The sequence below is a fragment of the Vombatus ursinus genome, unplaced genomic scaffold, assembly GCF_900497805.2.
Source record: "Vombatus ursinus unplaced genomic scaffold, bare-nosed wombat genome assembly UNPS02014808.1, whole genome shotgun sequence".
Taxonomy (NCBI): Eukaryota; Metazoa; Chordata; class Mammalia; order Diprotodontia; family Vombatidae; genus Vombatus; species Vombatus ursinus.
Window position 1 is genome coordinate 2,479,241 of NW_020954586.1, and position 23,099 is coordinate 2,502,339.

The following is a 23,099-nucleotide window of genomic DNA, read 5'->3' on the forward strand; positions in this document are numbered from 1 at the left end:
CTTTCCCCCTTTTTTGGATGTCTTTGGTATATAGACCTAGCAGTGGTGTTGTTGGATCAAAGAGTATGCACAGTTTTATAGTCCTTTGGGCATAGTTCCAAATTGCTCTCTAGAATGGTTGGATCAGTTCACAACTCCACCAACAGTGCATTAGTGTCCCCAGTTTTCCCACATCCCCTCCAACACCCAACATTTTCCTCTTTTTGTCATATTTGCCACTCTAATAGATGTAAGGTGGTACCTCAGAGTTGTTTTTATTTGCATTTCTCTGGTCAAGAGTGATTTAGAGTATATTTTCCTGTGACTATAGATAGCTTTGATTTCTTTGTCTACAAACTGCCTGTTCATATTCTTTGACCATTTATCAATTGTGGAATGACTTGTATTTTTATAAATTTGACTCAGTTCTCTACATATTTGAGAAATGAAGCCTTTATCAGAGATACTTGTTGCAAAATCCCCCCCCCCAGTTTTCTGCTTTCCTTATAATTTTGGTTGCATTGGTTTTGTTTATGCAAAAACTTCTTAGTTTTATATTATCAAAATTATCTGTTTTACCTTTTGTAATGTTCTCTATATCTTCTTTCATCCTAAATTCTTCTCTTATCCATAAGTCTGGCAGATAAGCTATTCCATGCTCTCTTAATTTCTTTATGGTATCACACTTTATATGTAAATCATGTTCCCATTTTGACCTTATCTTGGTATACAGTGTGAGATGTTGGTGTGTACCTAGTTTCTTCCAGACTGTTTTCTAGTTTTCCCAATAATGAGTTTTTGTTCCAAAAGCTTAGATCTTTGAGTTTATCATATACTAGATTACTGTGGTCATTTACTGTAATGTAATTTGTACCTAATCTATTCCACTGATTCACCATTCTATTTCTTAGTCAGTACCAGATTGTTTTGATAATTACCACTTTATAATACAGTTTGAGATCTGTTATGGTTGAACACCTTCTTTCACATTTTTTTTCATTGATTCCCTTGATATCCTTGATATCCTGTTCTTCCAGATGAATTTTGTTATTTTTTCTAGTCCTGTAAAATAATTTTTGATAGTTTGATTGCTATGTCACTGAATAAATAGATTAATTTAGGTAGAATTGTCATTTTTATTATATTTTCTTGGCTTACCCATGAGCAATTAATATTTTTCAATTGTTTAGATCTGACTTTATTTGCATGAAAAGTGTTTTATAATCATGTTCATATAGTCCCTGGGTTTGTTTTGTCAGGTAGACTCCCAAGTATTTTGTATTGTCTACAGTTATTTTAAATGGAATTTCTCTTTCTATCTCCTGCTGCTGGACTTTGTTGGTGATATATAGAAATGCTGATGATTTATGTGGGTTTATTTTGTATCCTACAATTTTGCTGATGTTGTTAATAACTTCCGACTAGTTTTTCAGTTGATTCTCTAAGGTTCTCTAGGGTTCATACCATCATATCATCTGCAAAGAGTGATAGTATTATTTCCTTATTGCCTATTCTAATTCCTTTCATTCCTTTTTCTTCTCTTATTGCTATAGCTAACATTTCTAGTACAATATTAAATAATAGAGGTGATAATGGGCATCCTTGCTTCACCCCTGATTGTACTGGGAAGGCTTTTAGCTTATCCCCCTTACAGATAATGCTTGCTGGTGGTTTTAGATAAATATTACTTATTGTTTTGAGATAAGCTCCATTTATTTCTATTCTCATAGTTTCATTCTAAAAGCAGATAAAGATTACATGTCGGTAACAATACCTGCAAGGACAGATTGGTGGGTTGATCAATCAGCAAGCATTTATTAAGCACCATCTTTATTCCATCTCCATCTCCATGACTTTGCTCACGCCATCCCTCATGCCTTCCCTGTTCTCCTTCCCCAGGTTTCTCTCATAGAATTCCTCTTTTCCGTCAAGACACAGTTCAAAAATGACCTTCAACATGAAGCCTTTCCTGATTTTCCCAACTGCTAGGATCCTGCCCCTGCCAATGATGCTATGCCCGTATATACTTATAGATGGGAGGGAGCATTTTGCTCATATCTTTGGATAGTACAGTGCCTAGCTCAGAGAAGGTAAACATTAAATATTTGTGGATTTTGATTGACTCATTACTACTATGTGCTGGGCACTGCTTGGGGAAGTAAGAGTACAGAAATAAAAGAGAACCTCAGCTTACATTCAGTTAAAATGAACTATTTAATTACAATGAGCCCTGCAATGAATTAGAGGTAGCTGGGTGTCACAGCCAATAATCAAATGCTGGGTGTGGAGTCAAGGAGACAGTTCAAATCTTGTCTCAGAAATTTACTAGCTATGTGACCCTTGTCTCTCTATACCTCAGTTTCCTCCTCTTTAAAATGAAGTAGCCTCTAAGATCCCTTTCAGCTTGAAACCTATGATCCCATGAAGCTTCCTTCTTCTCCTTGAATCCCCTGGTTTTTTCTTGGGACTGTCCCTTCTGCTCCCTTCTTCATCCTCCTTTGCCAGCTTCCCTCTTGCTCTTTCAGAAGAGATGCTGAACGAATTTTTCAGAATTGTTTTGCTTGGACAGGCTTAACCTAGGATTGGAGCCAGATTTAGGTGACTGAGTTAAAAAATACCCTAACCTTGAAGTATAAGCTTTGTAATGGGATTATAAATAGCCCTTGTGGTAGTTATGCACACAAACTGCTATCTCTCCCAGTCTTAAGACTGAGGATTGAAGGACTGTTTTTAGAGGGGGTGTTCTTCTCTGTCAAAAAAAAAAAAAGGCTTGACTTGGAGGGCTCACTCAGTAAGCATTTATTGAGTGCTTACTGTGTGCTAGATGCCATGGGGGATACAGAGATGGCTGAGACAGGGTCATAGAATCCCAGAGTTGAAGAGGCCTCAGCCCCCACTTCTCCCCCATACCTGGAGAGGAGTCCCACCTATGATGTACTCAACAAGGGCACCTGCAGCCGCTGCTTGAAAACCTTCTCTGGCAACAGTCTGTCACTGGCTCCATATCTGAAGCCTTTTTGGGTTGGCAGGAGCTGTCCAAGTTTGTTCCCCACAGGGCACAGCCTTCAAGGACTGGGGTCATCTCCTTGCCACAAGGAGACTACAGAGGCAAACTTTAGCAGAGGTAATAGAAGGCAGGTCCTAGCCATGCTAAATGGAAACCACAAAGAGCCTCTTGAATGGCTAGGGGAGTCAACGCTAATTCATAAAATATGGGTCAGCCTAAATGAGTATGTTTCCAGGATAAGAATTTAGCTCATGCATAAATAATTGGAAGCAGGGGGCTGAGAAAGCCTCACTGAATAGAGGCACATATTGGAAAAGAAAAGCAGGGTAAGCATCAGTTAATCAGTGCTATGCAAAAGCAGTCATCAAGAGCTGTATTTGAGGCAATGAACTTTTGTGGAGAGGGAGTTTGGAAGGAGGGAACGTCAGGGCAGTCTGATCGGGTGTGTGGGGAATTGAGTCCCTTGCTACAAGAAGGCTATTGATCATTGGGAAACAGCCAGCTGAAAAACACAGGAAAAGGGATATGACAAACCATTGCATGTATACAATGAGAAGTGCCCAGAAAAACGAAGATGTAAGATGACTAACGATCTATAAATAGGTGACAGGGAGGAAGCAGGATGTTTTTGAGTGGAGTGCCAGGACCAGAGCATCCATCCATCCATCCATCCATCCTCCATGTAGTTAATGAGCACTTCCAGTTGGATGCCTGCTGTCTTTCAGACGTTCTCCTCCCCCTCTCACAGAAACATTGGAAAAATCTGTGGCAGGTCCCTGGACCAGCTCTAGCTCTGTTCTATTTGTTTGCTTTCATAGCATTTTACTGATGCTCTTCTCTTGACATCATTGTTACTTCCCGAATGAACCCTCCTTATAATAATAAGTATAGTTAAGGAGACTATGTCTGCAGACACATGCCTCATTCTGCACCAAAAGTCCACCGCCCCATCCCAGGAAGCCAGAGGCATGGTTCACCGAGTCTCCTGGACACATAGTTGTCACTCCAATGGAATGATCAGTGAGTCTGAAGTCTGAAGACCCTGGTTCAAATTCCACTTCAGTCACTTGGACAAGTCACTTAACCTCTCTATGCTTCATTTGCCTCATCTGTAAAATGAAGGAGTTAAGGGTTAGACTCAATGATTTTTAAGGTCCTTTCCAATTCTAAGCCTATGATCCTATGATCCTTTTTTAAAAATTGCCCGGGTCTAGCCCTCAAGGAGTTGTCATCCTGCTGGAAGAATACAGTGCCATACTGTCCACTGTATACTTATGCTGAGAAGTATAAGACTGAGTGCAATGGAGACAAAGAACTCCAGACAAAGCGCTCTGGGAGGAAAGCACATATTTAGTTGGAGAGTTGAGAGAAAGTTTCATGGAAGACTTAAGGAAGAGAAAACATTTGGTTTAATCTTTTCTCCATAAATCAATCAATAAGTATTTATTATGTGCCTACTGTATACCAGGCACTTTGCTGGATTCTCTAAGTATAAAGATGAAAATGAAACAGTCTCTGTCTTTAAGAGTTTATATTCTGTTGAGGCAGCAGGGACAGCATGTACCTAATCAAGCAACATGCATTTATTAAGTGCCTACTGTGTGCCAAGTGCTAGGGGTGGAGACAAAAAATTGTCCCTGCCCTTAGAGGGCTTGGATTCTGTCAGGGAGACAAATATGGACATATAGGAGCGTGTACAAAATAAGACAGTTGGTGGAGGGGAAGGGAGGGAAGGAAGTAGGAGGAAGAATGGAAGGAGGGAAGGAGGAGTTGGAGGGGGATGGGCTGGAATCAGGGGAGGCTTCATGCAGAAGAGGCTTCATGGGGAGAAGTCAGAGAATGTTTAAAGGCAGAGATGAAATGGTGACTATTTGATAACCCCCCAGTAGACTGTAAGCTCCTTGAGGGCAGGACTTGTTTTACTTTTGTCTTGTTCTCCTCGGGTTCTACCTAGCACAGTAATAATAAATGATTCTTTCATTGAATAGAATGAACACCCAGGGTAGAGTCAGGGCTGGCTTGCTGGGCAGTACGTCCTTTGTTCTCAGCACGATACCAGCACCATGGGAGACGTGGCCCTAGCCTTCTTGTATCTCACCATCTGATTAGAGAGAAGAGGAGAGTGAAGAAGGGTCTTTGCCTCTTTGTTCCATTCTGGGGGAAAATGTAAAGGACACAGCATATGGACAGCAGCCTGGAGCTATGGAAAGGGCACAGGACTTGGGGTCAGAGACCCTGGATTCAAATCCTGCCTTTGGCACTTACTTCCTCTGTGGCCTGGGATAAGTCATTCTACTTTTCTGAGCCTCAGTTTCCTCACCTAAAAACAAGGAAGTTGGATTAACTGTTCCTTTCAGTTCCAAATTTGTGATCTTATGTTATGTGGTTCATTTATTTTGGGTTTTTTTTTCCTTCCCTATTTTTCCTGGTATCCTGCTTAGCTTTTTAGATATTGTAGGTTAGGACAAGGGTTGGCAGTTAAAGAGAGAAAAGTCATTTTAAAATAATATTCTCAGAAGAGAATATATTTAGAAGAGTTCCAATGTACTTTGTACATTTTTTCAACCTATGCCAGATACATTTTTGTAGCAATTATGTGTATGTATACACACACACACACATACACATATATCCTGGTTTGTACATTTTTATTATTTAATATACAGAATGTACATGAATGTACGTCAAATCTCTCCTCTGCCCCAATTACTTCCAGTCTTGTCTCACATTTATCTGTGTGTATTAGTGTACCTGTTTTCCCACATCCCCTCCAATATTTGTCATTTTCCTCTTTTGTCATCCTAGCCAACTTGATGGGTGTGAGATGGTACCTTAGAGTTATTTTAATTTACATTCTCAAATTATTAGTGGGGGCAGGTAGGTGGTACAGTAGATAGAGTGCCAGGCCTGGAGTCAGGAAGTCTTATCTTCCTGGGTTCAAATCTGCCTTCAGACACTTACTAGCTGTGTGTGACCTTGGGCAAGTCACTTAACCCTGTTTGCCTCAATTCCTCATTTGCAAAATGAGCTGGAGAAGGAAATGGTAAACTGCTCCAGTATCTTTACTAGGAAAATCTGAAATGGAGTCACAAAGAATCAAACACAACTGAAATGACTAATCAACAAAGAATTATTAGTGATTTGAAGTATTTTTTCTTATGGTTACTGATAGCTTTGATTTCTTTTTCTCAAAAGGCCTATTCAAGTCCTTTAACCAATTATCAATTGGGGCATGGCTCTTATTCTTGCACATTTGATTCAGCTCCTTATATATTTTAGAAATGAGACCTTGATCAGAGAAACTTGCTACAAAGATATTTTTCTCAGTTTCCCACTTTTCTTCTAATTTTAGCTACATTGGTTTTGTTTGTGCAAAAATGTTTTTTTTTTTTTAAATTTTATACAATCACAATTACTCATTTTACCTTCTGTGAACCTCTGTATCTTTGGTTTGGTCATGAATTCTTCCCCTAATTGTAGATGACAGATTTCTCCCCTGGCACACTAATTTGCTTATGATATCACCCTTTATATTTAAATCATGAACCCATTTTGAGCTTACTTTAGTATATGGTGTGAGATTTGGTCTCTGCCATGTTTCTGCCAGACTGCTTTCCAGTTTTCCCATTAGTTTCTGTCATTTATGATGTAAGTTTTCGCCATTTCCTTCTTTTTTACAGATGAGGAAATTGAGGCAAACAGAGTAAAACAACTTGCCAAGGTCATACAGCTAGTCAGTGTCTGAGGCTGGATTTGAACTCAGGTTTTCTTGACTCCAGACCTGGTATTCTATCCACTGAACCACTTAGCTGCCCAAATAAGTTAATTAGTTTAGGTAGTATTGTTATTTTTCTTACATTGGCTCAGCCTACCTATGAGCAATTCATATTTCTCTAGTTATTTGGTTCTGTCTTTATTGCGAAAATTTTCTTACAATTATGTTCATACAGTTCCTGTTTGTATGTCTTGGCAGGTAGACTTCCAAGTATTTGGTATTGTCTGCAGGCATTTTAGTAAAATTTCTTTTTCTAGCTCTTCTTGCTGGGTTTTGTTGGCAATATACAGAAATGCTGATGATTTGTGTGAGGTTTTTAGTTGACTTTCATGGGTTCTTTGAGCAAACCATTGTGAGAGATGATCTCTGAGAATCTCTCAGGAATGAAGCCTCCTCAGGGAGTTAATTGCTTCTTGTTCTGTTGAAACACTTGCAGCTGGTTGACCTTGTAAAGAAACATGTTTTTCAACTTTATCAGACCTCCTCCTCCCTCTCTAAAACTATTTACTCTAAAAAGAAAGAGAAAACCTCCTGTCTCCAGGCAAGTTGTAAAAAGTGTCCTTATTCTTTATTGCTGGGGTAGATTGCCCCAAACAGATTGTACCCTCAGAGCTTGCATTAAGGAGCCCTGAAGAAGGGGGGAAAGGGGATTGTGCTAGGACCTATATAACCTGTTGATCTGAACACAACTCTGCTCTCTTCAGTCAGTGCCAATTTTTTGGTGTTCTGAGGGAGCCCTTTCTTGAGAAAGCTAATAAATGAATTTTTCTTTTTGCTAATATCTCTGAGTCTCTGATTCATTGATAAGGGTCTCTGTACCCCACACAGTTTGGGGAATTGTCCAGGATTGCATCCCCCTTTGGGGACCCCCCCCAGCCTAAATTCGGGGGCAAGTGCCATGCCAGACTTTTCTGGTGGCCTTCGGGTCCAGTTGGTTTGGGACAAGCCCAGAGGGAGATCTCAGAGTAGCAAAAAAAAAAAAAAAAAAAAATTCTGCAGCACCGGTAATCAGAAGACCACAGAGGCCACCCATGTGAAGTGAAGGAAATTTTTGGTCACGTAAGTTTGTGTGCACAGACCCAAGTAAAGCGGCCCGGGAGGGCTTGGAACCTAAGCAGGGAGGCCCGTAAGGTGTCGCAAGCCTGGAACGGCAACCCTCTGGGTGACCGGGTTCCCCGGAGTCTTACGGACCTCTGAGGGAACCTAAGTCTCGTCAGGGGAGGCCTGAGGATGAGCCTGCCTAGACTCTTTGAGTCTGGAAAGCGGCCATCAGAGGAGGATGGGGAAATCTAACTCAAAATCGGGTGGAGACAAGGAAAAGTTACCAGATATGCTGGCTGACAGTCCCTTGGGATCTAAACTTAGTAATTGGGATGAACTTCCAAAATATAGGGAACGGATTGAGTCATTGAGTGCACTATTACAATGTGAGGTCCAGAAAATATAAACAGGATTTGTTGTGTGACTTTGTTTCTGTCTGTATGAGTGAGTGTCTGTGTAATCAACTCTATCAGTTGTAAAAACCCTAGCCAGCAAGGTTAGCTTCTAAAAGCTGCAGCTGGATTTATTGCTTGGAAAAGTGTTTTCTTTCATTCTCTCCCCCTCTCCTTCCCTAATTACAGCAGCCTCAGAGGAGCGGGTGGATGGGAGAGAGAAAGAGAGACAAATACTTTATTATTTAGGTTATATGATTGGTAAAAGGCAAGTCGAGAAGGATCTTTGAAGTGAACAGAGGGTCTGAAAGAGGTTTGAAAGCTTTTGGAAAATGTTGGGAAAAAAAAATTTTTTTCTCTCTTTACATTCTAACTCTGGCCAAGTTTTGAATGTGAAGGGAAAGACAAGGAAAAAAAAAGGAGAAAACTGTTTAGAGCAGGAATTATTTACGTGTTTTTTTTAAGGGGATATATAAATTTGTGGAAAATATTTCCTTTTAAAGGGCCAAGAGCTTTGGATTTAGAACAAATATTTTTAAATGTTTATCATTAGTGATTATAAATTCAGATCTGATTGGATTTAAGTTTACTGTTCTATAAAAAAATAATAACAATGGTTGTTATGAGATGTGGCATCGTTAGTTAATGTTAAAAGTTAAAAGTGTAATAAGAGTAATAAGAGTGATCATTTCTATATGTGACAATATGGAAATGCAATTGATGTTATCTGAAGTTTATTGTTTAAGTTATTAGTGTATTTCTAAATTGCATTGTATTTCTAAAACTCTTAGATTGTAAAATCTGAGGGACCATTATGAGGTAGAAATGGTGTTAAGGTAACTCTTGACCAGCAGTGGGTCTTTTTAGAGATAAAGATGAGATAATTTGAAAACTGTTAAATACCTAGTGAGGTGTATTTGTTTATAAGACTACGATAACAGATTTTTATTTAAAATCTTGACTATTATAAAAATACGGTGGTTTAAAGTTACAGTCTCAACATATTAATGATGAGATGAATGATTTTCTGTATGAAGTGACTTAGAAGTACATCCCTCTAAGTTGATAATGGATCATTTCAAAGTTTATTATAATTTGTGAAAAAGGAAGTTAAGTATTTGGGACATTTAATTAGTGAAGAAAGTAAGAAATTAGATCCAGCTAGGGTAGAAGGGATTATTCATACACCTAGACCTAGGACTAAGAGGGAAGTCCATAACTTTCTTGGGTTGGTAGGATATTGTAGAAATTGGATTGATTCTTATGCAACTATATAAACATTTATTGAGTGAGGGACCAGATCCCATAGATTGGGACAAGGAAAGTAATCAAAGCTTTGAAAGAATAAAAGAATTCTAATGTCTCCCCCTGTGTTAGCGTTACCATCCTTGGAGAAACCATTTCATTTGTTTGTAAATGTAGAAAAGGGAGTAGCCCTTGGAGTTTTGGCACAAATAAGAGGAGGGCAGAGGCGCCCAGTAGTTTTTTTTTTTTAATTTAAGCTTCTGGATTCAGTAGCCAGAGACAAGAATATTGAAATATGAAGCAATTTTATTGGAAAAAGGACGATTTGGTTTTGGCACAGGATCATAATGTTAACCCTGCCTCCTTTTTGAGTGCCAGCCCAGGGCAATCCAGTAATATTGAAAGTAAGGGAAGACCTTCAGGAGTCTCTGATTCCTGGAGGAGTAAATCTGTTTATACTGTATGCTTTAAATCAAACTCTAAAATTGTTGACAGGTCAGGAAGGGAATATATATACAGACTCTAAATATACATGGGGAGTGGTACATATGATTGGTTATTATGGGGAAAAAAAAGGAAGAATGATGACTGCAGAATGCTTATGGCATATGTTAGAAGAGGCACTATTTCAGTTTATCTCACATGTTTGGAAGGTACCTAACACAATGCCTGGCAGAGGGCAGACATTAAAAATGTTAACAACTATTATTATTAGTTCCATAATTAGGTCTGACCAGTATGCAATGCCAATGGTGAAGAGATGCCTGATTTTTTTTTATGTAAGGAAATTTGGAAATGCATTCTACAGAATTGGAGTCACCTGATTGGTAATGCGTTTGTTTCAAGTTTTAAACACCTAGTATTATTGCAATTTGGTAAACTTTTGTATCAGCTTTTCATAATTTGGATGTTATTAAAGTGTGAACTTAAAGAAACTAAAAGATGGTGGGAAAATTGTGTAAAACCAGTTATATTACTTTGTCAGCCTTGCTAACCCTGTCTTATAATGTTTGATAACTGCCATTTAGAAAATTAGGTATTTTCACCTTTACCAGTAATTAAAGAAGGGGTTATAGCTAAAACAATTTGTCTTATCATTTATGAAAGTTATAAGATTGTTAACTAAGTTATTTGAAGTTACTGTTTTAATGTTAAAACCTAGAATTGTTAGTTGATTACTGTGTGTGAAAAGGATGGGATTGGGTAAAAGCCTTATCCAGCTTGGTTCTGCCCATTCAGAGCAGTCCTCCTTGGGATATGGGGGTCGGCAGGCAGGGGCACCAGGATCAGCCCCTCCCTGGGGTACATAGCAATTCCCTTTATTTTGTAAACTTGCCAAGGTCCCTGGAAACCATCTGTGTGGGCAAGGTCATCTGCCCTGAGAAAAGAACTTGTTTGGGTTATGGAGTTCCTGAACAATGAATTTAGCTTGCTGAGATTTTGCAAGTGTATAGAAATGATTTCTAATGATTGGCTTTTACACCAGGACAAGTTTAAATTTGAGGAGAGATGTTAAGTGAAATCTCTTATGTATGTGAGTCCTGGTAAATCTTTATTGCTTATTGCAACTCCATGGGAGTAAAATTAACTGTATCTGGCCTTAAGCTGTGATTAGTGAAACTTGCTGTTGAGGTAAAAGGCTCTTGGGACTGTAACTAATTTTGTTTTGAGTTTGAATTTGGGTATAGTTGTCTGCATTACATCAGTATCTGAGAGAAATGCCACAAGCTACTCAGAGGGAATGTGATCCCGTACTGTTAACAGGTGGAAGTCTGCATCTGGGAAAAAGCTGTGAGGACAATCTTAGTCTCAATCTCGGATGGGATCCTCCTGGCTCAGTTTCCCCATTATGTTCCTTTGAGAAGGAATGTTTCCCACCTGACTATTTCTGAGTCTGGCTATGATGTGGAATTGATACCGAATGATTGGAGAACTATGAATCTTATCTGAATTCAAACAGAGCTAAGGATGTTTTATCTTGTCATGTTTGGCATGTCACGTGTCCCTGCGTTTTCCTAAAAGACATGAGCACAGTGTAAGTATGTGAGATCTTGCTGTTTTGATCTGAATTTGTGGTCATCCCATGGCCTAAGTAAGAGGAAAATTAGTGTTTGAATTTATCATATGTACAAGATTCAATTTGTGAAGTATAATTAGAAAAGGATAAACAAGCTTGTGGAACAAAATTGTGTATCTATTCAGTTGTGAGGTTAAAGTTAGGAACCTCTTTTGTTTAAGGCAGTTTTTGCAAGAAACCACCTCCCTAACGTAACCAACTCAGAGGTCTTTGCCACCCCTTTTGTACTGGCCACTCCTTTATGGGAAAATTTTTCTATCACAACACCCTGTTTCTCAATGGGGAATTAGTCTCTTGCTTGGGAGACAAGCTCTATGACCACTGTACAGGTAAAGACCCCTGTCAGGGGAGGGATTTTAAATGTCTCTGCTGGTCTCGTGGCTTGTACCACCTGTAAGGGTGACGAGTGTCCCCAGAACTTTACTAGAAAAAGTAACCTGGATGTGAGACATTCATGAAAACCTTAGTATATTCCTTTTACTTCTTTTGGGCCCTTGTCTGCTTAATCTCCTTGCCAGATTTGTCTCCTCTAGGCTTAGTGCCCTCCATTTCCAGATGACTGCTCAGGCTGCGTGCCAACGTCTGTCTGAGACCACAACACATTACCCCTTGGACCTGGAATCAGCCAAGTTCCAGACACTGGCTAAAGCACCAACCCCTTGAATGGAGGGACCCCGCAAGACTAAGACAGCTCTACACCCATTTACCCACAGATTGGACAGGGAATTGTTACATTGGGCTTGTATGACCAAAGCCTTTCTTTTTGTCAGGGCAGATGGGAGGTTTCTTAGGAGCAAAGTTTTGGACAGAAGGAGTATTGATACCTCCCTGACCAGTGTAGGTGAAGCTAATGGATGGGGAGACACTTGGCCCCCTGAAAGAATAATTAAGACATCTGGTCTAGCTACTTGGGCCCAGGATGGTAGTTGGGGGTATATATATATATATATATATCCTCACAGATTAATTAGATTATTTGCTGGCTGAAGAAGGTGGGGTTTGTGGGAAATTGAATCTCTCCACCCCTTGTATGAAGATAGATGATAATGGCCACATTGTGAAGAATATAGTGGACGATATCAGGAAGATTGCTCCTGTCCCCGTCCAAACTTGGTTCTCCCGCTTTAATACTTCTTGGAGGTCTTGGTTTGGAGGAAGCTGGTGGAAACAAATTCTGTGGTTTGTGCTAATTGCCATTAGTGCAATTAGTGCACTCCCTGTGTGCCTTGCGTGTGTGATGCAGCTAATTACCCGAACTGTTCAAGAAGCCCTGTCCAAAATGATTAGATTAGAAGGGAAGGCGGAGGGGTCAGTACGACTGATGATTTTAAAGGGTCAGGGGTGGACCCCAGTCCACCCTGGAGGTCAAAACGAGCCTGAGGGCAGAGAAGACAATTTGATGGAAGAAGCATATCAAGAATGGTGTGAGAAGGCTTCAAATAGTAGAAAAGAAGAGGAAGGATTGTGAGAGATGATCTCTGAGAATCTCTCAGGAATGAAGCCTCCTCAGGGAGTTAATTGCTTCTTGTTCTGTTGAAACACTTGCAGCTGGTTGACCTCGTAAAGAAACATGCTTTTCAACTTTATCAGACCTCCTCCTCCCTCTCTAAAACTATTTACTCTAAAAAGAAAAAGAAAACCTCCTGTGTCCAGGCAAGTTGTAGAAAGTGTCCTTGTTCTTTGTTGCTGGGGTGAATTGCCCCGAATGGATTGTACCCTCAGAGCTTGCATTAAGGAGCCCTGAGGAAGGGGGAGAAGGGGGTTGTGCTAGGACCTATATAACCTGTGGATGTGAACACACCTCTGCTCTCTTCAGTCAGCGCCAATTTTGTGGTGTTCTGAGGGAGCCCTTTCACAAGAAAGCTAATAAATGAATTTTTCTTTTTGCCAATATCTCTGAGTCTCCAATTCGTTGATAAGGGTCTCTGTACCCCACACACCATCATATCTGTAAAAAGTGATTATTTTTGTTTCTTCATCGCCTATGCTTATTCCTTCTGTTTTTTTCCTTGTCTTATTGCTATAACTAACATTTCTATTGAATTTAATTGTTCTTAAAATGTTTGGTAGATTTGCTTGTAAATCTATTTTGCCTTGGGGGTTTTTTCCCTACTAGGTTCATTTATAGCTTGTTCAATTTCTTTTTCTAAGATGGAGTTACTGAAGTGTTCTATTTCCTATTCTGTTAATCTGAACAATTTATATTTTCATAAATATTAACCCATTTCATTTAGAATGCCACTTTTATTAATATAATTGTTGAGCAAAATATCACCTAATAATTGCTTTTGTTTCCTCTTCATTAGTTGTGAGTTTACCTGTTTTTCATTTTTGATACTAGTAATTTGGTTTTCTTCTTTCTTTTTTTAAAATCAAATTAGCCATTTCCCCCCCCTCAAAAAAAAAAAAAGCTCTTTGTTTTATTTATGAAGTCAATGTTTTTTTTTTTTAACTTCCAGTTTTGTTAATCTGTCCTTTGATTTTCAGGATTTCTATTTTGGTATTTAATTGGGGGTTCTTAACTTATTGTTTGTCTGGTTTTTGCCCAATTGCTTGATCTGCTCTTTCTGTATTTTTATTTTTATTTTTATTTCTTGGGAGGCAATCAGGGTTAAGTGACTTGCCCAACGTCATACGATTAGTAAGTGTCCGAGACAAAATTTCAACTCAGGTCCTCCTGACTCCAAGACTAGAGCTCTATCTACTGCACCACCTAGCTGCCCCCTTTTTCTCTTTTTATTAATGTATTTAGAGATAGACATTTTTTTCCTAAGTACTACTTTCATCCCACAAATTTTGGTATGTTGTCTTATTGTTGTCATTATCTTTAGTTAAATTATTGTTTGTATGATTTGTTCTTTGACTCACCCATTTTTAGGATTATCCATTAATTTTTAATCTATGTTTCAAAAGCCCTTAACTGAACATAATTTTATTGCATTATGGTAAAAAATCATTTAATATTTCTGCTTTTCTACATTTATTTTTGAGGTTTATATGCCTCAATACATGGTCAATTTTTGTGAAGGTGCCATGCACAGCTGAAAAAAGGTATACTCCTTTCTATTCCCATCCAATGTTCTCCAGAGGTCTATCATATCTAACTTTTCTAAAATTCTATCCATCTCTTTCATTTCTTCTTGATGTTTATTTTATGATTAGATCTGAGAGGAGTAAATTGAGGTTTCCCACTAATCAGTTTTACTATTTCCTCTTGTAATTCATTTAACTTTTCTTTTAAGAGTTTGGATGCTTTGCCATTTGGCACATACATGTTCTTATTGATATTAGTTAATTGTCTGTGGTACCTTTCAGGAAAATATATTTTCCCAGTTTATCTCTTTTAATTAGTTCTGTTTTTTTCTTTTGCCTTGTCTAAGATCATATTGCCACCCCTGCCTTTTCTACTTCAGCTGAAGCATAATTGATTTTGTTCTAGCCTCTTATTTTAACTCTATGTTTATCTTTCAGTTTCAAGTGTGTCTCTTGTAAATAATATATTATTGGATTCTGGTTTCTGGTCCATTCTGGTATCTTCTTCCATTTTATGGGTGCGTTCATCTCATTTATATTCACAGTTATTATGGTTAAGTATTTTTCTCTATCCCATTGTCATACTTATCCTTCTATTTTTTTTTTACCATGTTCCCTCCTCAAGAATCTGTTTAGCTTCTGATCTTACTCTGCCCTCCTTCTTGTTGCCCCTTGCCCTTCTCTTAACCCCCTTCCCTCCTGTTGGTAAGATGAATATCTGTACCCGACTGTACATGTATATTTATTTTTCTCCCCTTGGACCAGTTCAAATGACAGTGAGGTTCAAGTGTTACTCACTCCTCCTGATCCCCACTAATCCTGCTGTTGTATAAACTCTTCCATTAACTTATTTCCATGTGGCATAGAATCAGGTCTCTCACCCTCCTGGATCCCCTCCTTTGGACACTCACTGGCTCTTCAGTGTCCGTTTTCAACTATGGGACCCTAAACAGAATATATTATCCATTTGCCTCTGTTCCTCTATCTTGTCCATGTCATAGCATGAAGGACCTTCTTGATGTTTCATTAAGATTGAGTTATATTGTATCCTGTATTTGAATATGAAATCCTTGAGGGCAGGGACTATTTTGGCTTTTTCTTTAAATCAACAGTAGTTAAAACCATGTCTGGTACACAGTAAGCTGTAAGCACTTAATAAATGCCTATTGATTGATTTATTGAATCCCCTTCTCTATCACTGTCTTAAAAGGAATAAGGTCAGTCTGGCCAGCCTCTCCTGGGTACTGTCTCCTGTCTCGTTTCCAATCTCATCTCCCATCATAGTGTCATTGTACTGGCCATCGCACATGCCTGAAACACACTTCCTCCTTCCACTTCATAGAGTCTCCCTCTAAGATACATTGCGGACGCCATCTTCTGAATGAAGCTTTTTCTAACCCCCCTCCCCAAAAGTTAGTGCCCTCCTTCCCAACTATCGTTGATGTAACTACTCTCTATACACAGCTACCCCTTCCACATCACAACTCTCCCCCCCTGTGGTTTCAGTATATCGTAGGTCGGCATGAGAAATTAAATGAGAATTTTTTCACACAGATGATGCATGAAGGCCAGCAGACAACGCAGAAAAAGTTTAGAAACTCAGAAATGCATCAAATATATGTGTAGTATTATATAATATCAACATTTTCACTTTTAATACCAAAATAATTCAGACTTCTTCTCTGGTACAAAGGGAGGGCCAAAAAATTTTACTTGGATTTACCAGATCTCAGGGGCACCGGGCCCTAACTCGTGATGTGGAAGGGATAACTGTACTTTTACTTCTTGTTCCTGGCTGCCCCACCCCCCATTAGAATTCCTGGTGGGTAGTGATTATTTCATTCATTGTACTTATATCCCCAGCCTTAGCACAGTGTCAGGCACACTTGCTGACATGGTAATGCTTGTTGGCCGACTGCTGGACAATTAAATGCCTACTATGGTGCCAGTCATTATGCTAAACTCTGGGAATACAAAGAGAGTTGAGGAAGAGGGTTGGAAACTAAGCCCCTTCCCTCAAGGAGATTATATTCTAATGGTGGAGACCTTGAATAAATAACTAGGGGCATGCAAGATAGAGACCGGGTAGATGGAGGTAATTTGAAGAGAAAGGCATTAGTACTGGTTGATTGATTGACTGATTGAATTAATAAAGCCATTCTGGGCTTTGTGTTGACTGCTTCCTTTTCTAGATGTTCACCAACCACCCCTCGACTAACATGTTCTGGAATTTTGCTAGGAACTTAGTCAAGCTCAGTGTCCAGCACTCCATTCTTTTCCCTTTATTGAAAAATAGGAAAACATTTGCCCTTCTTGAGTCCTGATTTACCTTTCCCCTTCTCCACAATTTCAAAGGGCATTGCCTTAGCGGTCACGTCGGCTAGCCCTGCCAGGACCCTAGGAGGCAGCTTGTCGGAGCCAGGTGACTTGAATCCCTGAAAGGCAGCCAGGAGCTCTCTTACTCTCTCCTTCCTTATCTTGAGCATTAGTTGTTTTTGTTCTGTCCTTTCCAGGACAAAGATTATTCTCCTTGAAGGAGCAAACAGAAACAAAGCAGCTCTCCTCTGCTCACAACCAATTCCTGCTGAAGAAAACCTTTTCTTGGAGCCTACCCTCTTTCCCAAGGTGGCTGAAAATCCCCTTTTTTCTTATCTTTAATTCCCTGTCAGCCTTCACTCTTAAGAGTGTTAATAACAGGGCAGCTAGGTGGTGTAATGGATAGCACACCGGCCCAAAGTCAGGAGGACCCGAGTTCAAATCCAGCCTCCGACTAAACACTTGACACTAGCTGTGTGACCCTGGGCAAGTCACTTAACCCCAATTGCCTAAAAAAGCAAAACAAGCAAAAAGAAAAAAAAAAGAGCGTTAACACCCCTGATGGTATTCTTACAGGAAATGTCTTTTCATTGTGTTGTGCTCATCCTCTATTACCTGCCCTTGCTCCCATCTTCTGTATGTATCTCTGAAGACTCTCAGTCAGGGAGTTCCCTGTGCATCTACATCAGTCTCTTTACCTCTCATTCTTCCTCATCACACGTGTTTCTCCTCCTATCTTCAGAGATTTCTTACCATAAGATCATAGATTTAGAGTTGAAAGGGACCTTTGAGGCCCCTGAGTCCAATCCTTTTATTTTACAAATGAGAAAATTCACTTGCTAAGGACTTGCTCAAGGTCACTCAGATAGCTGGTGGCAGGGCTGAGGCTTCAAACCCTGGACTTCTGAAGTTCATTCCTGCCCCTCCCGAGTTCATTTCCCCTATAGGATTTTAATTCATGGCTTTCTATCTATCCTTTCTTTTTTTCCCTCTCGTATCTGCTCTCTCCAAATCTGGAGTGTATATGAAACCATTCTCAACTACTTCTTGTCACAAATGTAGATGCATGGAGAACTTATCAGCACCCTTAGATTTTTAAATGAATTGGACAAAAGAAAGAAGCCATGGCAGCTCACCCAAGTGGTCTATTAAGTGTGAACTGGTGTCCTAAGGAGAGGTTGTCAGGAAAACGGAACCCAAAAGGGACTTTTAAAGAGCTATTTTGGGAGAACAAGGAGGGTCTAAGAAAGAAGAAGGTGGTGTCTATGGTGGTTGGCATGATAATAGTAGATGATATGGAGAGAAGACCCACCTGCTCAGCTCTTATTTCTGCTTTTGTTTTCTCTATCAAGGAGAATTACAAGGACAAAATAAGCGTGGCTAGTAGGGACTTGAAACCCCAGATAAGTAGGACATAACAAGCGAGCATATAGCTGCCCTTGACCCGGTTAAGACGTGAGAACTTGGCAAACTATATCCCTGGATATTGGGGGGAAAATGTGATGGGTTCAGACCCTGTCAGTGACCTTTGAAGTAATCAGTAAATATTTATTAAGTGCCTACTATACAAAGCCAAGCCCTGAGAATACAAACAAGAAAAAGGAAAGTCCCTGCCCCCAAGGAGCTTACCATCTAACAGGTGTGTGGGGTACAGAGACCCTTATCAATGAATCGGAGACTCAGAGATATTAGCAAAAAGAAAAATTCATTTATTAGCTTTCTCGTGAAAGGGCTCCCTCAGAACACCACAAAATTGGCGCTGACTGAAGAGAGCAGAGGTGTGTTCAGATCCACAGGTTATATAGGTCCTAGCACAATCCCCTTCCCCCCCTTCCTCAGGGCTCATTAATGCAAGCTCTGAGGGTACAATCTATTCGGGGCAATTCACCCCAGCAACAAAGAACAAGGACACTTTTTACAACTTGCCTGCAGACAAGAGGTTTTCTTTTTCTTTTTAGAGTAAATAGTTTTAGAGAGGGAGGAGGAGGTCTGATAAAGTTGAAAAGCATGTTTCTTTACCAGGTCAACCAGCTGCAAGTGTTTCAACAGAACAAGAAGCAATTAACTCCCTGAGGAGGCTTCACTCCTGAGAGATTCTCAGAGATCATCTCTCACACAGGGAAGATGAATGGCCAGAGGAAGTGGTAAAGGAGAAGGGGACCACAGGCCTGCTCTCACCGGCCTGGAGAAGGGTAGACTCTGTCCTGATTTCCAAGAAAGGGAAGAGGGGCATCTACAAAGCAGACTCTCCCTCCTGGTGATCTGTGGCTGGTCAGATTCCCAGCCTACCTCTGGCTCTTACTAGCTGTGTGGCCTTGGCCAAGCCCTTCACCTCCCTCGGTCCCCTCATCCATAAAATGAAGGCTTTGGACTGGAGGTCTCCGGCTCCCTACAAGGGTAGGGCTCCCAGAATTCTCCTGAGGGTAGCTGGCCCCCTCTCCTTTACCTGATCCAAGGATGGGCCGGCCTGCTTCCCTCTCTGCTGGCTCTGCCTGAAGCTTCTACCTGACTTCCCCCTCCCCTGCCCAGTAAGGACGAGATCCCAGCTCCCCAGTTTCTTCTCCCTAGCCCTCCTCCTTTTGCTGAAAACGGGCTAGGTGCTCTGACGCTCGTGAGGCTTTCAACAGCTGCAGGTAGAAGGGAGGGCTGGGGAGCTGGGAACCCAGGGCCAGGGTGGCGAGTTTCTAAGAGCCTCTGAGTTTGAACAATGCTATCTGCCACGGGCTCTGAAATCTCCAATGTTCCACAGCCACAGAGGCCCAATGCCTTCACTCTTGGGGTCCCCCCTGTCATTTGGGGGGGCTCTTCCTGCAGTCCTTCCCCTTTGTCTCTTTTACCCAAGGCGAAAGACAAAAGCCACAGGTAGGTATGAGGTTTTTTTGTTGTGAGAAATAAAATATCAGGGAATACCTGAATGTGTTCTCATATGAAGAGGTAAAGTGGACAGAATGCTGACTCAGCAGTCAGAGGACCTGGGTTCAAATCCTGCCTCTGATGACTTTTCACATCCTTGAAACTCAGTTTCCTCCAAGACTAAAACAAAAGGTTTAGACTAAGTGGCCCCCTAAGTCCTTTCAGACAGGCTTGGTCTGAACTCCTAGGAAGCAGCGAGATGCTCCCGGGGTCCTTCCCTCCACCGCCCCGCTGCTCCTTCCAGGTTCCTTTGGTTCAATATCTTCCCCTATGAGAGGATAAGCTCCTTGAGGGCAGGGACAATCTGGCTTTTTCTCTTTTGCACCCCTAGTGCTCAGTGCAGTGCCTGGCACAGAGTAATATGGCCATGGACCAGCCACTTTACTCGAGTCCCAGATTAATAAATTATTTAATTAATAAACCTTTAGTGAATTGAATTGAAATTGAATTTCCATCTCTAGCTCTATGAGCCTCTGAAGGTGACTTGGGGCATTTCATCCCTAGAGGTAGAGCAGAGGCTGTGGGTAGAGTTAAGAAATACCAGAGGAGTTTGAGAGATAATTGAGGGCCAAGTAAAGAGAAGGGGGTGGGGGGGGGAAGCCACAGGGTGGATCCATCCCCTTCCTCTACCCTTCTCCTCACTCCTGACCCACCACTGGAGGCCTGGCCTTGGACTGACCCGAAGTAGCCCCTGTGGGGAGATGAGAAACCAGAATCAGTGCCCTCCTCCCCCCAAGGACATTTGTAGGGTGGAGGGGACAGGGAAGAAGGTCCCAAGGGTGGCTTCAGCAGCAGAACCATAGACTCCTAGGTCCAGACCAATCCAGAGCAGTTGCAGTAGTCCAGCCAAGAAGGGATGAGCTTCGAGACTGGAGAAAGGGAGACAGGTTAAAGAGACAGAGACAGTGGAGATATAAACTAGAAACTATAAAGCTTGGTCATTGTTGGGGCAGGGAGGGGGAAGGGAATTAAGATCAAGGAGGACCAGGAGGGCCCCAAGGCTAGAATGAGGATTACTGGAAGGATGTGATCACCCTGGACAGAAAAAGGGAAGGTCCCAAGGGGGCCGAGTTGGGGAGTGGGGGAGGGAATGAAATCTAGAAGGGTGAATCGTTACTGGTGTTATGGAAGAAATCCTTCCCAAGGATCAGAACCATGTGTGCACAGAGGGGCTGCTGCCTGAGGCTGTTGGGGGTCTTTGAGAAGACACTGGATGGCCACTTGTCCAGCAGGATGTAGGAAGGAACTCTGGTTCATGAGATGGCCCCTGCGGCTGGCCCTGCTGGGATTTCAGAGGGTTTAAATTTAGTGTTATTTATGTATAAGAATCCCAGCAGCTCTCAGCGGGCCGGGGTCTTGGGCTATCTAGTCTAGCCTCTCCATGATTGTGAAGCGGCTTTGTGTCATGCCAGGCAAGTGAGTGGTCTTTCAGCCCCTGCCCCCATCCCGTTCTGCTTGTGAACAACTCTGATTGTGGGAAATTTTCCCTGGCATCAGGCCTGCCACTGTCTGCCTCTGTCCCTTCCAGCCTTCGCTCCTAGTTCTGGCCTCTGGGGACCAAGCTGAATGAGCAAGCTCCCCACTCAACAGCGCAGGTGACGGGGCAGGTGGGCCCTCTGACTAGCAGGATGGAGAATGTCTCTCTCTGAGCCCCCAGCCTCATCTTTGTCCTTTTTTGTCTCCCTCAAACCAGGCCATGTTCGAACTGGTCACTTCTGAAGCCTCCTACTACAAAAGCTTAAGCCTGCTGGTGTCTCACTTTATGGACAATGAGAGACTGAAGAAGATTCTCCATCCTTCAGAGTCCCACATCCTCTTCTCCAACGTCCTGGACGTCATGGCCGTGAGTGAGCGGTAAGAGACGGGCGTCCCCGCCAGTCTCCAGCCCACCACCTTGGCAGAATGATATCGCTTGTCAGTCATTCGCTCATTCAGCAAGCCTTGAGTAAGCACCTGCTGTGTGCGAGGTAGAGATGGTGAGGTGTTGTGAAGACAGGGCTGGCCTTGGAGTTAGGAAGACCTGGGCTGTATGGTCCTGAGTAAGTCTTAGCATCTCTACAACAGGGGTTCTTAATCTAGGCCCACAGACCCCAAAGGGTTCCTCCAGCAGACCGCCAGAACACAGAAACTGCACCCCAAAGTGAAGAAATCCCGGTTTAAGGAGATAAGTCCAGTCGTACCGACTCCCTCTTACGCAGCGTTTTCAGGTTTTGACAGCACTTTTCTCAGAACAGGCCTGTGTTTCTGAGGGAGATGCTATTAGTATGCCCATTTTACAGATGAGGAAACAGAGGTAAAGTAAATCACCCAGTGTCTGAGGGGGACAATAGTACACATTTATACAACTCGTTAAGATTTATTATGAATTAAGATGGAACTAGGTTTTGCGTGACTTCACGTGTAGTGGGGATCCTATTGCTTGCCTTCAATGAGTGGGAGAAGGGCTGGAGGGAGAATTTGGAACTCAAAATTTTTAAAGTGCATGTTAAAAGAAGAAAAAGAAATGCAGTTTTTTCATCTTGGCAAAAAAAATGAAAAATTTATTTTTCTTCATTTTTATCATTGAGAGGCCTGGGGAGTAATGGATAGAAAGCTGGCCTCTGAGTGAGGAAGGCCTGGGTTCAAAGCCCAGCTCTGAAGCATTCTGCCTGAGTGATCCTGGACCAGTCCCACTTCTCTGTGCACTAGACAACAGTCTTAAGAAATGCTCACCTGCATTGGTGGAGGGAGTTTCTCACTGGGAGTTCCCTGAGCCAATGAAATCACAGGGTCTGGTCCAGAAAAGACCTATAAAGTGCATCCTCTCCATAAATGGCCAAGGAGCTAGTGGTAAGAATTATCACCTCCATTTTACAGTTGAGGAAACTGAGTCCCAGGGACTTTAGATGACTTGCTCAAGGCTACCCAGGTGGCGAATGGCAGAGCTGGGGACCATGGAATCATGGGATTTCAAAGCTGGGGGCAAGTTGAGAGACCACGTACCTTATCCAACCCCCTTACCCAGCTAGAAGATCCCTCGGAAGTGGGCCTCTGGGCAATGGCTGTCAGCCCTCAGTGAGGTCCCCTCTGCCACAGTGTGCCCTGGGGAAGCCAGCCCACTACCCCAGCCCCGAGAAGCCCAGAAACGAGCTGGCTGACTTTGTTTTCATGTTTGTAGTTCTGATCCAAAGACCTCTACAACGTGTGTGGCATGATGCCTATACAGAAACACACACACAATGCCACTAGCACCACCATATTTAGATAGGTATCACCCAGATCTGTCTATCTATCTATATAAACTATAAAGCTTGTGTATGTGTGTGTGTATATGTGTGTGTA

At 41.6% G+C, this 23,099-nt stretch overlaps 1 protein-coding gene across 2 annotated transcripts in view; it reads left to right on the plus strand.

Moving 5' to 3' along the window:
- Positions 1–23,099, plus strand: part of NGEF (neuronal guanine nucleotide exchange factor) — a 126,330-nt gene that overhangs the window by 74,360 nt on the left and 28,871 nt on the right. For both annotated transcript variants that reach the window (XM_027875207.1, XM_027875208.1), the window contains one exon: positions 21,472–21,632. In XM_027875207.1, coding sequence (XP_027731008.1) covers positions 21,472–21,632 — 161 coding nt within the window. The remainder of the gene's footprint in view (positions 1–21,471; positions 21,633–23,099) is intronic.